At 39.7% G+C, this 17,551-nt stretch overlaps 1 protein-coding gene across 1 annotated transcript in view; it reads right to left on the reverse strand.

Moving 5' to 3' along the window:
• The window catches only part of KCNU1 (potassium calcium-activated channel subfamily U member 1), a 120,574-nt gene that overhangs the window by 10,245 nt on the left and 92,778 nt on the right, over positions 1 to 17,551 (reverse strand). The window contains exons 21-26 of the mRNA XM_033104019.1: positions 16,202 to 16,223; positions 15,763 to 15,876; positions 12,164 to 12,388; positions 10,593 to 10,779; positions 3,866 to 3,940; positions 753 to 892 (exon numbers count right to left, since the gene is read on the reverse strand). Coding sequence (XP_032959910.1) covers positions 753 to 892; positions 3,866 to 3,940; positions 10,593 to 10,779; positions 12,164 to 12,388; positions 15,763 to 15,876; positions 16,202 to 16,223 — 763 coding nt within the window. The remainder of the gene's footprint in view (positions 1 to 752; positions 893 to 3,865; positions 3,941 to 10,592; positions 10,780 to 12,163; positions 12,389 to 15,762; positions 15,877 to 16,201; positions 16,224 to 17,551) is intronic.

Here is a 17,551-nt window from a genome sequence, read left to right on the forward strand (position 1 = left end):
TATATCTATCTGACATACCTTATCTGACATATCCTTCCTTATTTATCATGTGTATATTAATCTCTTCCATTAGCATGAGCTCCACATGGGTAAAGACTTTTGTCTGTCTCATCTCTGCTGTGTCCCCAGCTACCCAGAAGAGTAGCTGTTCAGTAGGTATTTGTACAATGAATTCATTCTACTTATAGAAATCCTATAATTGATACAAGAGATCTGCTCAGTGGCTAAGAGGGGCTGAGAGCTGAAAAACAACCAAAGTCAAAAATCCACCCCAAGGGAGGGCAATGTGGAGGGAGACTGGACTTAGCTATGAACAAAACTCACACCACCAAAGGCCAAAGCTTTTGCCTTGAACTCCATGTCTCTTTGTGGCTGATTTCTGTGTAAGCTTTTGGGGATATCTGAGAGAGAGGAGAAAATAGTACATCCTAAGCTCTGATACCATTTGGCCGGGTCTGCTGTGATGCACTTGAAGCGGAAAGGCAGGTACTCGGCAGCTTACCTGCTCAATCCCCTTGGGATCAAATGTTCCAGCTCTTAAGTTTTTAATTTTGAAAATGTGAAGATTTGGCTGCCTTTGTCAGGTAGTTGTGAGCAAAGATGAAATATTGTATGTGAACAAGCTTTTTTGACAAAATCAAAGAGAATTTGGAATTGTGAGACATTATCATCATCTACCCACGCCCTAAGCCATCGCTCGCCCCTCTCCTAAGGGCTTGGTCCTGGAGGCTCCTCGGCTGAGCTGCACTTACTGTGGCCAGGAGGGAATCCAAGAAACTGCCAGAAAAGACAGCACCTGTGGAAAAGGAAGTGCTGAGATGCAGGCTTGTTCCTGGGAGACTCCCTTCCATTCCACCAAGCTGTTCAATAAAGTGGATGTTGGAAGGATTTTCTGCAAGACAAAAGGGCAAAGAGGAAAGACAGGCAGGCAAGATTAAGAATATGGGAACTGCCATACAAGGCAGAGCATGGGGTGACCACTTGATCAAAGGATTTTATGCCTACTTTGGGGTCAATGTGGGAGCTACCACTACTTCAGTACATTTTTCTTCTTCCCAAGTATTTTCTTCATTCCTTAAGGATGTGTATCCCTCTCAGATACCTTCATCATCAAGGGGACACCCTTGTACTTCAGGTTCAGTTTCTCCATGCAAGTGTCCTGATTGTCACCCTTATGTAATGTATCTTTCAAACCCAGATACTTTTGGAAGTAAAAGGGAGATTTCTTAATAACTGCACTAGGTCAATAGGCATAAATAGGAATATGTGATCGCCCCAGTTAGTCTTTTTAATAAGACTGTGCCATAGATGGCTGGGTGTTTACTTGTGGTCCTAGATCGTCTGGGTCCAGAATGAATTAAAACAGTACCTCTCAAAATCTAATGTGTATATGAATCACCTGGGGGAGCTTGTTAGAATACAGACTCTGATTCACTGTGTCTAGGGTGGGGCCTGAGATTCCACATGTCCAACAAGCTTCCAGATGCTGTTGATGCTGCTGATTCATGGACTACAGTTTTAGTAACAAGGAGTCAAAGAAAGATGCTAACTGTAGCAGTGGTCATATTATCCATTAGCATACCTATACTGGCCCAGGACAGCAACTCAGACCCCTGCAGGAAGCCTTTGAAGTGAACACAACTGGTCATTTGTGGGAGTGACAGCAGAGGTACAGTCTGGCTTGGTTCTAAGACTATTGCTTTAGAAATGTTTGCACAGAGAATAGCATTGGAAGACAGAGAGGATATTTCTCAGTGGAGTAAAGAGAAGTCATGTTTACTGCCCATTATAAGAGATTCTGGTTCCTCTCCTATAAAGTAATCCACAGTAGGTAGAGGTATCACTTGGCCCTTTTCATGCCACCCTGTGGCAACCAGCACAGAAATGATGATACTCTGGCTATAGCATTGCTGTGAGTAATAAACTATTCTTTGTCTCTGACCCAGCGGTCTTGTGTCTTCTGCCAGCATCCATGAAACTGTGGCAGGTTAACTTGCTAGTCTGCAAGTAGCATAAAGTCTTAGACATTTTACAGTTCTTGAAATTCACATTACAGATCAAAACAAAATCGATTGGACACAGAGCTCAAAACACATTCCTAACTAAGACTGGATTACTCCCTAATTCTTTAAATTATTCCTTAGTAAGTTTGGCAGAAGTGATGTACTGCTGATATTAGTAAATAATCTTCTTCCAAGAACTATATATTTTTATAAAAGATGAGCAAGGTATGACTAATATCAAACCACATTTCCTATGAACACATCATTTCCTCTCCTTGCATCACCAACCCCGAACACACACACACAAATCCCAGGAGCCCTTGTCCATGTCTTGCTGTGTCATCCTAAACCAGTGGCCTCAGTTTTCCTAGCCATTTTCCTGCAGGCCATTGTACATTCTGTACCAAAGTGCTGGTAGTCAGATCTGCAGCTCTCATGTCATTGTGACCCTTTCCGGCCAAAGAACAAAAAACAGTGAGCTGGCAGGTGATTTGTTAAGCTAATTTGACAAGGGCCTTCTGCTGCCAAAAACCTTCAGTTAAACAAAGCTCTGAGTCCTGCGAGAGTGACCAGATGCACCTCTGGGCCAGGGAGCCCCTGACTGGCCCCATCCCAACCACTCTAACTTCCATTACAGTCTTCTAATCAGTATCCTTAGTGTACATACACCTCAGGGTTAAAGACGGTTCAAAAAGATAGAGAAGTAAAAATAAAATATAAATGAAAAATGCAGCCAACAGTTTCAAGGCAAATAGGTACAAATAGGCTGGCTGACACTGGCCAAGATCAAGCAATCTGAGATCTTCAAAGCTGAATTTGAAGAGCTGCTGCTCCAGGATCCAGGGTAACTAGACTATTTTCTACCTGCTGTACAGTCACTTCCAGATCACGTGGTGCTATCACCTACTGATTCCTCTCTGTCCCCCTGCTTCATTGCTGGGACTAAGAGGTCTGTTCATCTAGTTGGGTATAAGTTTCATTCAGCTTATATATTCTAGGTCAGAAAACACCCATTAAGAATGTTGCTATACTATGGAATCTAGTCAAATCACATGCATAAGACCAGCTTACAGATATCTTTGAGTTGGTCCATTCTGTTAAAGCAACTGTTCCCCCTTAGGTATCTTCCCCTTTTTTCATTATTATTATCAGTGTTAAGTACCAGTATGTCCCCTAATGCCTCACAAACACATCCCCAATGCACACAGCACCTTCCCTGCCTTCCCTACCCTACTCTCTATTCCCAGAGCGTCTCATACCCAGGAACGTTTCATATAGGTGCATTTTCCATAAGGCGTTGGTGAGAGATAACAGTTTATTCTGGTATTTCAGCATAAAGTATTTCCATTTTAGAATAGTGCCACTCAGGTCCAGAATTAAGATTACACAGAGAGACACCTGGGACGCAAAATTGAAGGACCCCAAGAGCAAGTATCTCCTTAACGTCTGGACCCTGGGCACCTCACTTGCCTTGCCCCAGTGCTAGCCCTGGGATCACTACAGGAAAGGCAGGTGCCTGACCTAACGTCCCTGATACAGGGACAGCCTTTCTAGCAGCCTTCAAGTCCATGTTGCCTCCCACAGGAGAGTCCCTCGAAATAAGGATGAGCCAATGCGGATCTCCCTCTCCGGCTAACTGGAAGAGCAGAGAAGGCAGATGGTATTCCAGCACTAAGAGATGTAACAGGCTCTGCTAGGCGATGTCACCACTCGGGTGCTGTCCAGTCAGGCATTTAGTACTACTCTCCATGCCTCCTTCTGCTTCCTCAGTCCTTTGACTGTGGACTTGAACAAGAACCTTGAGACATCAATTATCGATTATAGGTGTCTCCCTTGAATTTTGTCCTTGAAACACAACTTACTGAGTTCAGTGAGGATGGGGATTCTTCGGTAATTTGATTCCCTACCACATCCACCAGTGTACTGTGAAATCCCCTCTGTGGACACAGACAACAACAAAGAAGAAAAGAGATTGATAAATGCAAACAAAGTGGCTTGCAAAGCGTGAATATAGACGCACACCACGTAACTTGGTGCTTTATCTTAGTAAAGTTACTCTCATGCCCAAATCCCAAATCCTTAGAAATTGGGGCAACCTCAGGTTCTCCTTTTGAACATGGTGTGTGTGTGTGTGTGTGTGTGTGTGTGTGTGTGTGTGTGTTTTGTGTGCATGTGTGTGTTCTAAATGGCACTTCCAATGAATTACAAAAAAGGGTAAAGCTCTACAGGTCCCTGTTATTGACACGATAAGTAAAACATGATGATTGTCCACAGCATGGTAATGCTGGGTAATGGTTCAGACAGGCAGTATCTCTCTGCACACCCATTTGCTTATAGAACTTTTAGGAAACTGAATAAATAGGTGGTGCTGCTCCATGGGAGCATCTGATAACATTGCGACTGGTTTCTGAATGCTGGTGCTATCTGCCTCTTTGAGATTTTCTCTGGGCTGAGATGCTACCCATGTATGTCTTCTTTCTTCTTTAGCAGAAATGTCTGCCTCCCATCTCTTGTTGGTCCATTCCGACCATGAATGCCTTGGCAGTTCCTTAAAAACTGGGGTGGGATGTCCCTTGGGGCCTTTGCCCTTTGTGCTCAGTTTACAGACAGATTTCCCTCCTGCATTAGGAGGTGAGACCATTCATTTACCTCTGTGAGCCTTGGCTCCAAAAGAGAGACGACACACAGCACTGGCCTAAAACAGCTTTATCAGGCAGTGAACTACAAAGAGTTTCAAAATCAAGCATGATACCAGAGTTTTGGTCTCCAAATTAAAGTAGAAAATGTAAAGAAAGTAAAGGGAAGAGAGAAATGGGAAGCTGGGATCCAGTTAAAAAACAGAAAGAAAGGAAGGAAGGAAGGAAGGAAGGAAGGAAGGAAGGAAGGAAGGAAGGAAGGAAGGAAAGAAGGAAGGAAGGAAGGAGGGAAGGAAGGAGGGAAGGAAGGAAAGAAAGAAGAAATGAAGGAACAAACAAACAAACAATTCATCAGAAGTTACGCTTTAAAACTGTTGGTTATCTTTCTTAACTTTTCTGAGAAGGCTAGTAACAGGGAAAAAATACTGTGCAAGTTAAAATTCTGCTTGTAATTAAAATTTCATGCTGCCTTGGCAGAGGGTGAAATATTTAGAGTGCCCTCTGTATACTGAGCCAGGTAAATGGTAGGGAGGAGACAGATGTGAAATGAATGGAGTGAACAGGTAGGTGAGTCAGCCTAAGAGACAGACAAAGGGAGGGCGGTGGGATGCGGGAAAAGAACAAATCCAAAAGGAGATTTTGTGATATACTGCAATATTTACCACCTCTTCCATCGCCCCAAGGAATATTCGGTAAAAGAGCCACTTCTTGTTAATGGGAAGTAGAATTGAAGCTATTTCTGAGAAGCACTAAAATTCTGAGTCATGCTTCAAGATAAATTTTGGGGGGAAAACTGAAAGTGCACAGGAAGAGCCCAATGCATTTGGTTTACAGATAGAGCTGGCGGTGGCCTTAGGAATTTAGGTGAGGAAATGGAAGCTTAGAGGGCTAACTTTTTTCACATAGCTGTTTCCGAGGAAGGTTGGACCTTGAGGATAGTAGGCTAAGTGAAACAAGTCAGATGGAAAAGGACAAAAGTCATATGATTTCACTCATACATAGAATATAAAACAAACCAAACCAAAACAAAAACACCCCAAACAACAACAAAAAGAAACAAATGAACACACAAAACAAAAATAAGCACACAGATAAGATACCAGATTGGTGGTTACCACAGGGGTATGGGGTGGGAGAGTACAAAACGGATAAAGGGGATTAAATGTATGGTGAGGAATGTAAACTAGACTTTTGGTAGTGAGCGGGCTATAGTGTATACAGATAATGAATTATAATGTTGTACACCTGAAACATATAATTTTATAAACCAGTTACCTCAATAAAATTTAAAAAATGGAGGGTTGACATCAAGATTAGAGATCATATATCCTAATTCACTGGTAAATCTTATTTGGGAGGAGATCTGAATAACTTAAGCTGTTTTCCCTTAAAAACGTCTCTAGGATTTCCATAATGCAGGAAGTCCTGGGGGAACTGAGATTCTACTTTGTTCTCAGAATTGTGCAAGATGCTTTATCTGCTCTATGTTTCTTTTCTTCCTTCTTGCCATCATTCTATCCTTCCTTCCTTTCTTCCTGCTACAAATATTAAAAGAGTAGCTAATGCATGCTAGGACTGTGAAGAGCCTCTGCCCCAGTTACATAACATGTTACCAATACAAAATATTTTCAGATAGTGATAAGTACTCTGAAAAACAAAACAAAACAAAACAAAACAAAACAAAACAAAACAAAACAGACTTTTAGGGTCTAGTGATTGAGGTGGAGAGGTATTTTCAGGTAGGATTTGAAGAAAGGCTTCATTGACTTGGAATGGAGTCCTGAGAGGTGAGTAAAACCCATCCAGGCAGAGGGAATGGGCTAAGGGACTTAAAACAGGAAAGAATCAGTATAAACAGGATGAAATGGGAGAAAATGCACACTCCCTACTGGCCTGCAAGACCCTACATGATTTTCCTATAAGTGTCATGAGTCACCATTATAGGGTTTAAAGTAGGGAACTGACGTGATCTGATAAATATTTGTAAAAGATCCCTCTGGCTGCTTGAGCAGTAGAAGCTGTAGAGAGATAAGAATTACACCAGGGTCATAACAAATCTGTGAATGCGGTATAGTTAGATCACCTTCGAAAATGAGGAAACTGCCTCAGGGTTTACATAACTTGCCCAAGATTAAATGGCTTATGGATGGGTTTTGATACCCCAATCAGCATCAACTTCAAAGCCCATGCCCTTTTCAGAGCTACTTTGTAGCCCGATTAAAATACACAAGGTTTGGCTGGCATTTTCAGTTAAAAATGAACTCAGTTTCCCTCAGAGAGGAAATTTTCCTTTGAACTCCACTTTTTAAATTCCAGTTCCCTCTAAAAAGGGGCTTGGAATAGCCAGACTTTCAGAGTTAAATATTCTTATCGGATACAGATAAATCCACATTAACTGAAGTGACTGCTGGAATATCTGCTTCTGACACAGGCTGAAGGACAGCAACTGAATTTCTGTCTTAACTTTATCTTTTCTTGTAGAGCAATGGTTAATTTGAATGTGTCAGATCATAGCCTGGGTACATTTTACTAATGTCAATATTTTTGTTACCTAATAGTACACAGTATTATACCTGAAATCTTCCAGGCTGACAGGGTGCTATTACAAAAGATTGCTTAATTGTAGATTACTACTGTACATTTAAATTTCAGTAGCATATTAAGTTGTCAGACTTAATTACCATTATATGTTTAGATTATGCCACAGATTATTTAGTTCAGTACCTACGTTTGCCAACCTGTTCTCCTTGTGACATGACAGGGCAGTAATTAAAGCATCAGTGAAAACCCTAAAGTTTTACATGGAGAAGTCCAGGAGGCCCAGCATTCTTATGGATCCTTCAGAGAACCCCCACTGTGCTGTTTCCCCCACCCCCAACATTCACTGAAACATCACGGTATGGAGCAGCCTTGGTGGTCCTATAACAGATAGGCGTCATCATGACTGTGAAGATGTGAAAAAGCCCACTGATCCCACAAAGGGCTCGTCAGATATGCTAGGGCAAGATTTCTTATCTCAGTACTACACACATTTTGGGCCCCAAAGTTTTTTTCTAACCATTTGGGACTGCCCTGTACATTGTAGGATGTTTAGCATCCTGACCTCTGCCTGCTATATGCCAATAGCATCCCCCCAAGTTGTGACAACAGAAACTGTGTCCAGACATTGTCAGATAAACTCTCAAGGCAAAACTACCCCTGGTTGAGAACCACTGTCCTAGAGGAAGGGAAAGAAAACTGCGGATCAGCTAGTCCTATATTGGTCTCGGCAGGGGAGACATTTTTTACTACTGGCAGAATTTCACAATCCTCTATACTGTCAACTTTTGGAGGTGGGTGTCCCCATTTCCACCTCTTAGGTATCGTGCAAGTGGGAAGAGTGGTGAGGAGAACCAAAGAGACTTCTCTGAGGATTGGGGATTTCTATATATAAACTCTAGCTAGATTCTTATGATGGCAGAGTAATTGGTGGGGTTTCTGAGTAATGGTCCTTTGCTATTCACATGGGCTCAAAATGTGACTTTACTGATGCTGTAGCACCAGATATGCAGACTTTGCTTAGGTAGCTCAGTAGAGCCCGTCTGTACCTATATTTCTCCACCACACAAGTGGATATGGCATTCATAAAAGGAATGGTGAAAGGCCTACAACATACATTTTTCTCTAAATTTTCCCTTTTATCTTTAGGGAAAGAACCTATTTATGCTTCATGACGATTCAGATATTTTGACATCCTTTCATTTTCTCTTCCTGTTTTCCAGCCCTTTTCCCCCCTCTCCTCAACCTCCTTCTACCAATCCAGTCAGCTGCTCCTTTAAGGGCAACCTTCTTGCCTGTAACAGAGTACATGACACATCATACAGAGTCAATATATTTTTGTTGAATGAATAAATAAATGAAAGGATGAAAATAACTGGATACAAAGGAAAGCAGGATGAAAATCACAGGTTGATATGTTTCTAGCTTATATAGGATGTGAGATTAAAAAAATAATAACAATAGGAAGGATAGGTTACCCAGATAATTAACTAGGTGGTTTATGGTGTTGTCAGTTTATCCCAGGCTTTCACTGAGTGGGCATTCTCATTTGTATGTTGACGGTACTATCTTTACAGAGAATGCATTCTGGCCAATTACCAGAAGTTGCAAGCATGATGCACATAGACACCCCGATACCTACACCCACACACAGCATACAGTCACCCTTGTACCCCTCTCCACACTACACTCACACACACACCATGCAAAAATCTTGTGTGAATCTGAGTGACCCTAATTGCTAAGCTAAGGATTTATGTGCAGAACACAACAGCATTTTTATGGATCTTCAGATTTGCTCAGCAGAGGTCTGGCTCACATGTCCTTAATCTGGATTTTCAATGCACTTGACATTCATGAAGTGATCTGATATTAGTTCCGCTTTACAAAAAACCCCAAAACTCTGGGTGCTGAGTGGGCTTTGGTTGCCCAGCGAGGGTGTGTCACAAAACTGGCTCAGTTCACCTACCAAAGATTAGACACATGACTTGTTTATTCTTTTGTCCCAATAACTTTGTGTTTTTCTGCCTAGCAACGGTGTCTAGGAGTTAGAGAGAGTTCTTTTGGTTTCCCAATTTAACTCGTGAACATTTTACCCACATCCAAAGCCTTGCAATGCCTTCAACATCTGACCTCTCCAAGCTCCATGCAAAGTGGAATAACTGTGGTCAGTAGCTACCCGGTTTCCCTGAAAATAAGACCTAGCTGGACAATCAGCTCTAATATGTCTTTTGGAGCAAAAATTAAGACCCGGTATTATATTATATTAATTATATCACATATATTTATTATATCATATATATTAATTATATCATATATATTATGTTATGTTATGTTATGTTATGTTATATTATATTATATTACCGGGTCTTATATTAATTTTTGTTCCAAAAGATGCATTAGAGCTGATTGTCTGGCTAGGTCTTATTTTCAGGCAAACATGGTATGTGGACAGAGGACCTAATCTTGACACAGAGGATCAATATCCCCAAGGGAAATGGCTGGGTCCAGGGGACTCCAGTCATGGTTTATTTTTGTTTCTTGAATTGAAAATCTGCTTTAGATACAGAAAATTCTTTAGTAGTTGGTTGAGTAGCTAATAGTCAATTTTTAGAAATAGACTAACATATAAGCCTTTTTTCATTTTGGGGAAGAAAAGAAACCACAATTGTACAGTGGGAATGTATCCAAGCACATTTGGGTATAGAAAATACGTGGAAACTACTCAAGAGTCCTGCTCACTGGCTCATTTATTTCAATTCAATAAATATGTGTCAAGTATCTACTAAGTGGCCATAACTGTGCTAGGCACTGAGAGGAATATGAAGGAGGAAAAGACACGATGTTCATCCTGCAGAGATCCCTGCTTCTCACCATCTCTTTCCAATCTGAAGTTGAAGTGTGACATTTTTAGTCTACAGAAGTTGGAAGGGATCTTAGAGACAACCTTCTAAAATTCACATGTTGAAAGCATCTTGAAGAATAAGAAAGATTTATACTTCATTCTCTCAACCATGAAACTCAGAATAATAACTTGAACATCTACAAGATCCAATAAGAATTTGCTTGATAATAATAATGCCTGTAATTAGTTACAATAATATGCCAATTGATATGTTCACTGATATTTGATTAGCAACAACAGCAGTTACAATTCTATGATTTTACTTAAATTGGGAAAAGTGTTACATGTATTCCATTTCAAAGATGGATATTATTTTTCAGTTGACTTAGGATTCTCAAAGGCTAAACTGTCCACTACTTCTGTTATAGAATTCTCAGAGTTAGAAGGGAACTTGGAGGACATCTAGCCCAACCTCTCCTCCTCCCCATGATTAAGGTACTTCAGAGAGGAGGTATTTCTCTTTCCTTATTCCATTCTCCCTAGCGTTTGCTGTCAGGGTGTTGCTCTTACCTGGCTCTGAGTGTGTCCAGGAAGAGTGGCTTATCCGTAGTGATCCTATGTTGAGGGTGGTCATGATGGTCTCTGTATCTACCAAAGTCTGGCTGCCTGATGACTTGGATGGAGAGGATAAGACAGCACACATGGAACAGTGTTCTATGTTGACTGCACGGAGGTCTCCAGAATAGAGTGCAGATCCCTAATGAGAAAACCAGGGAGAGGAGGGACTTCTCAGATGGACAGATTTTCCATCATGGCTCATGGTAGTGGCTCTTTGTGGGGACGCAATTTTTGAGCCAAAGCCTCTCCAGCTTCCAAATGACTTGGTTTTAAGACTTAGTTACCTGATATCTGACACATTTAGCCTTATCAATCATTAACATCTTAGCGTGATCATACTTTACAGATCCTTTCCTGAGAACAAGTCTGGATGAGACTACGGACGGTGGACACAGGGGAGCCTAAATCCATTTAGATGACTCAAGTGGGAGAAGAGAAGTAAAGGAAGGGAAACAGTGGTGAGGGGGGAAAAATGAGAGAAAGGGGAAGTTATGGATCTAAAGGCAAATTTTGTATCCTCACAATTTCATTTGTAGCTGACTCTGCTTCTGCTCTCTGAATTAACTATCAGAGTGTCAGTTGCTTCTTTCCTTTGGTGGAAAAATTGGGATAAATATGGCCCTGCCTTCAGGTAGCTTAGACTCAAATATTGGTAATTCCTAACATTAGCTTTATCTAGAGACTTCTGGTAACTTACTTTTCTTCCCTTCTTTGAACTAAAGTAAGAGGGTGGCGAGGGGAAACTTATGGTGGCTTTTTAAAAAAGCAAATGAAATTTGTTTCTTGGGAAACAATTTTTGAAATTTGAAAAAATATTCCTTACATATTGCCAGTATTCTTTCATAAAAAATCAAATGCTTTGGTGCATTTCACACTGCACATTATATATATATATATATATATATATATATATTTTAATCCAGAGAAATGGTGGCATATAATGGGATATAGACCTGTGAAGGTTCAGAGCAAATACAATTACAATCACAATGCCACATATGCACAATGGATCCATTTTTCAGAAATGTAAACTTAATTTCTTCTTTCCATATACCTATGGTATCAAGGACCACGTGGCATTATGTGTTCCATAAAAGATGTATCTCCAGAAAAGATGAAAAAGTTAGAGCACAAAGGCTGGCTAGTATCAGGTTAGGTTTAGCCATTAAGTCAGAATCAGATTCAGAAATGCAGAGTAAGTCTTATTTATATAAAGACCATAAAACATGGCGGCTTCTGAGCATAATGTCTGGATTTAAATCGTGGTCCTGCTACTTACCTGCTGTGTAAACTTGGACAAGTTATTCACTCTGTCTGTGCCTGAAGTTCAACATCCTTAAAATCTATACTATGAGGGTATTTTGAGAGTTAAATGAGTTAATATATGTAACATGCATAGAATAGTTTCTGGTACCAGTAGGCATCATATAACTGCAAGTTATTATTTTATTATTATTATAAATACTGGTACTGTTTGTGTTCTTATAATTCTAAATATTCACTATTCTGTATGTGATACTTACGGGCAGAATGTATATCTGGGGAAAATTCCGGATAAATTGCCATTCTCTCTGCAGGTAATCCAGAGACCCAATGAACACGATGTCCTTCAGCTCCTGCTGGGTATAGTTGCTGGCTCTCAAGGGCATTACAAAATTCCGAAGCCCCATCAGTGTTGATTGGGCATCTCCAAAGATACATGCGACAACGTGGTTCCGAAACTCATGTTTGGACTTGTCAGTTCGTTTCTAAGTATAAGCATGCCAGAATCTGGTCATTTTTTAGAAATAAGCTGCGAGTTCCTCAAAGAGGGCTCCTGCCCATCACCCCAACTCTTCTACGAACATCCACAGGAATATTTTCATAAGGATAACAGAATTTTGCAAACTGCTCATAAAATATGGAACTCATCCACAGTGGGGCAATTATATTTTTGGTCTTTTTGTGGAGTTCCTCCTTATTTCACTTTTTTTTTTTTTTTCAGTTTTCTATTAGCTTGGAGTACAACTAAAACTCAGATCAGTATCATTCTTCTAGGTGTGAAATCATTGAACCAAATGGGGAAAATATCTCTTATTTTCATTATATGGTTTTAGCCCTGTAAGTGCTATAGTAAGATTCAGTGACCAACTGAAACATTCCAAATTCCAATGCTAAACTTCTGTCTTCTAGTGAGCCCTGAAAATTATATCAAGTTGCACAACATGTTGTAGTTTTCAGGGATTTTCACACACACGAAAATACATATTAGTTTGAACTATATGAAATTACCTTTTTGGTGGGTCAAAAATGGTTGAATAATGGTGATTTCACATGGTTCAACCTAATATTTGTATTTAATAACTATTTTTCTTAGTTCGGAGTAAGAACAATTGCTAGCATGGCGAATGTAAGCAATCCTCATAGTCCTCTAGTCGATATGACGGCTCTGACAATTTTGTGCTTTTGATCAAATGATTAATCATGCTTTTACACAAATTTAATTGATTCAATAGACTCTTTCCAGAGTTGAGAAAATTCATCTTGCAACATGCACAAAATAAATTTGGTTATAAAAGTTCCAGTGGATCTCAAACATCTGAATATGTCTTATACTATTATCAGCATTGCCAATTGTTAACATCTCCCCTATATCTCTAAGTTGAAAACAAAATAATATACATATGAATATTTAGATTAGGTTTTCTCCAATTTCATAGAGACTTGTAAAAGCAAGTAACTTTTTAAAAAAGGCATGATATTCCTAAAGGAAATTTACTTTAAGCATTTGTCTGATTTCTTTCAGGGACTGAGTCAATGTCTCCTCTCATGGAGCTGGGATGGAATAGAGTGACCACTGGACCTGGAGTCAGACCTGATTTTGTATTCTGGTTTTGTCATTAGCTGTATGCCTATGAATAAAGTAGTTAACTTCTCTAACGCTCAACTTCTCTAAGTTTAAATGGTTTAAAAACAAGTAGAAGTTAATTCTGTTGTGGAAACTAATATATTGAAAGCACAGTATTCGATTCATTAACTGTTGTTCAGTAACTATTAATCAAATCTGAATCTTACTGAATTCTTAGATTTTCAAAGGAGCATTCTTGGAAGCTGGTACAGAACAGGCTAAATGTATCTGAAAGCGCATCATGTATGGGTATGTTCTATATTCCTGAGCACACAAAGACTCAGAGTATTTCAAATGGATATATCATTCTCTCTTATGCCAGTCCTTAGCTGGGTTAAACGACAAGCTTCTATGAAACAGAGGCTGATGAAATCTAACAGGATAAGTAAGTAACATCTGACATCTGAACAATTAATTTGTCAAATTAGCATATACCGGGAAATACTCTTTCCAAAGGGAATCACCCTGTGAGGGGAAATAAAGTTACTTGTCTGGTGAGCCTTCCTAGAGAGTGATATGAATCTTAACCAAATCTATTAAATAATCTTATCTAGCTAATTTGATTAGTTTTAACGTGAATAATGAAGCCTCTAAGCCTATTTAATGCAACATGCCTGAAGTTCAACAATTACTCTTCTGAGTAAAACTAAACAATTAGAAACAAGATACATGGCAGAGTGCATTAATGGGTACAGCCAGAGAGGCAATTTCTCCAAGAAACTGTGACTCAAAACTATCTCCCAATTGAGAAAGATGGTGGCTTTTGGGAGAAGGGGAGGGTGCACTATTTGTTCAAAGTAACTTAAATTGACCACTTCCACTTGACCCTTCTGCAAACCAAATTAAGTTCAAAGCCTCCCTGAATTTTGCAACCTGGACATTTCTCCTCCGGGGTCACAAGTGTCAAAATTCTTAGTAATTCTTAAACTAGAAGCCCTTCTACACTTATCAAAAGACTCAGTTGGAGTTCTGAACTATATTCCACATCGAGTGTCGTAAAGGAGGTACCTATCATAGACACCTGTTTGCATGCTTAATAAATATGGTATAACAAAATGTCTGCTATTTCCATTTCTTGGTCTCTTGGATGTCTCCAACCAACTTCCCAACCTTTCTAAAGATTTCCCTCCCACTGAAAATATGTTTGGCTGCCTGCTCAATGGATGTTTATTTCACTCAGGTTAAAATAGGACATAATTGCTAAAATGGTGAGTTTCAGCAACCCCAGTAGTTTTCTAGTTGACATAACAGCTCTGACAATTTTGTGCTTCTGATCAAATTATTGATCATGCTTTTACAAAAATTGAAACATATTCTGTCAGGACACTGTCACTGAGTGAGGCACAAGGATTGTGTGTGTGTGTGTGTGTGTGTGTGTGTGTATTTAACAGAAAGAAGTGAACTAAACTACTTTTGGAAAGCAAGAAAAATTCATAACTGTTAATTAGTCACAGTTTAAAAAACTATATAAGGTTCATACAACATTCAATCTATCACTTTTACTAGTTAGTTGGTAAACTAACTATTGCTTACAAGGTAAACCACTGAGATCATACTTGAGTTTCTAAGTCTGGAAAATGGGGATCCAGAAAGCAGGCATCAGAGCCTAGGTTAGGATATACATGGCTTTTTGCATCTTAGTTGATGGCATTTTAGGGAGCTGAGTTAGTTTATCTCCTTGAGAGAACAGAGATAGGGATAGGATTCTAACATCTATAACGATTCATCCATGTTGTAGGGGGCAAGGGTCTAGGCGATACATTCATGGCTAATGTGTTAAGTATAATTATAGCCAGCATTAAGAAAAACTACTAAACTTAAAAAAACTTTAAAAAAATTACGAAAATGTTTACTTACTTTAAAAAAGGAAAGACTGCAGAGTTCTTGTAAATAGGTTTCCCTGGTGCATTTAAATTAATTAGATTTACTAGCAAAACAACAGTTTCAGGAGAACGTTATTCTGAATAACTGACTCAGCTAAACTGTTAAAGGAGGGGAGAAGTAGTTGAAGAATCTGATCTAATTATTTTAAATACCAGCATATTATCCACACAGTCTTTTTCAAATGCCACATCTGTTACTCTGCAAACCATTCACCTGGCTGTTGAGGTATGTGTTTTCATCCAAAATTCATAGATTACAAAGAGAAATGGCAGGTCCTTATGATTAGTGAAGGGCATCATTTATCCTAAAAGAAACTTTATTTTATTTAAGATTTGGTGCAAGATCACCTACCAGAATCACCTTGTCCAAAGGGGTTGCTTTACACCGGTGAAACATGCCACTGCTATCAAGACAGTCAGAATCTTCATAGAGAAAAGGCCTAAGTAGAAAGAATGGAGAGTTAGCCTAAGAATATTTGGGGCTCTGGAGTAACAAAGCCAAGATGTCAAATTCATTAGAGCTTCGAGCCTGAAGTGAAGAATAACATGAGGAGAATGACTTCAGGTCTGTGAGACTCCAGGACAAAGATTTGTGCCTGAAAGACACCAGGAGCTAATGTCCAGATTGTATCATAGCTGAAGACATACTAAACACTTTGGGCAAAAGCCACAAGAATTGGGGCAGCTCAGCTGGTTAGAGAGTGAGCTCTGAACAACAGGGCTGCCTGTTTGATTCCTACATGGGCCGGTGAGCTTCGCCCTCTACAACTAGATTGAAGACAAGGAGCCACCGCTGAGCTACTGGAGGGGTTCCTGCATGGAATGGTGGGCTGTGCCCCCTGCAACTAAAGATTGAAAATGGCGACTAGACTTTGAGCTGAGCTGAGCCCTCCACAACTAGATTGCCCTCCACAACAACTTGACTTGGAGCTGATGGGCCCTGGAAAAACACACTGCTCCCCAACATTGCCCAATTAAAAAAAAAATAAAAAAACACAAGGATTGTGTGTGTGCATGTGCGCACACGTGCATATGAATCTTTGTGTGTTTAACAAACACATCAGTCCTTCTACCTTAGATTATATGTGCTTTGAAGGTAGTTATTTCTGCTCTTAATTTTGCTACTCCTATCATGATGCTACCATTGCTTGGGAGAAATCACGAGAGGTGTTTTGAGTACCTGAACACACAATTTAGAAGGCGGCGAGATAAAGTCATGGGTGGCATTTCTCTCCCTGGTCTGTTTTCCTCCCTTTCCTTTTGATATCTTTACTTATGGGTCTCTGTTGAAACATCTTTACTGATTAAATGAATTTTGCAATTTTTATAGCTTCTATACTGGCCTGCATTTGACTAGACTTTTCTCTAATCTTGATGTAAGTCTTGGCAAAGCCCTCTATGTGATCATTCCACACTGCTGTTAGGTACAACGCTTATCATATTATATATTCAGTCACCAAAAGGGTTAGATGATCTTATGAAAAATCTCACTCATATCCTAAGGAATGCATATTTGCTTGTTAGGGAAGAGAGAAACCTTTTAAAAAAATTGTTTATTTTTTCAGTTACAGTTGACATTCAATATTATACTAGTTTCAGGTATACAGCATAGTGGTTAGACATTTATATAATTCATGCGGTGATCCCCCTGATTAGTCTAGTACCCACCTGGTACTGTATATAGTTGTTATGACATTATTGACTGTATTCTCTATGCTGTACTTTACAAAACTCTTTAGAATCACAGAGAGTATGCGTTTCAAAAGGACCTATTTAAGTCAAGAGATTCTAGGGGTAGTCTGCAGAAAATAAACACCAAAACATCAAAATCCCAGGGGCTTAACACAACATCGGTTATTTCTCACTATATATTTTCCTCAGGTGAACAGGTGTCTCTGCTCCACACGGCCACACAGAATCTTAGAGGGACAGAGGCTCTTAGACCACACACATGAAACATGCATCTTCCTCAGTCATTAAGGCCAAGGGAGAGAAAGATACTGAATAATCAAACCCGGGCTTTTAAGTGCCTTGGCCCAATGTGATCACATCATTGCTGCTCACATTGCCATAGTGACAAGCCCCCATGCAGTTCTTCAAGCTCTCTTCTAACCTACTATACAGATGACCAGCCTGAGTAC

Source organism: Rhinolophus ferrumequinum, chromosome 4 (genome assembly GCF_004115265.2).
Source record: "Rhinolophus ferrumequinum isolate MPI-CBG mRhiFer1 chromosome 4, mRhiFer1_v1.p, whole genome shotgun sequence".
In the NCBI taxonomy this organism is placed as follows: domain Eukaryota; kingdom Metazoa; phylum Chordata; class Mammalia; order Chiroptera; family Rhinolophidae; genus Rhinolophus; species Rhinolophus ferrumequinum.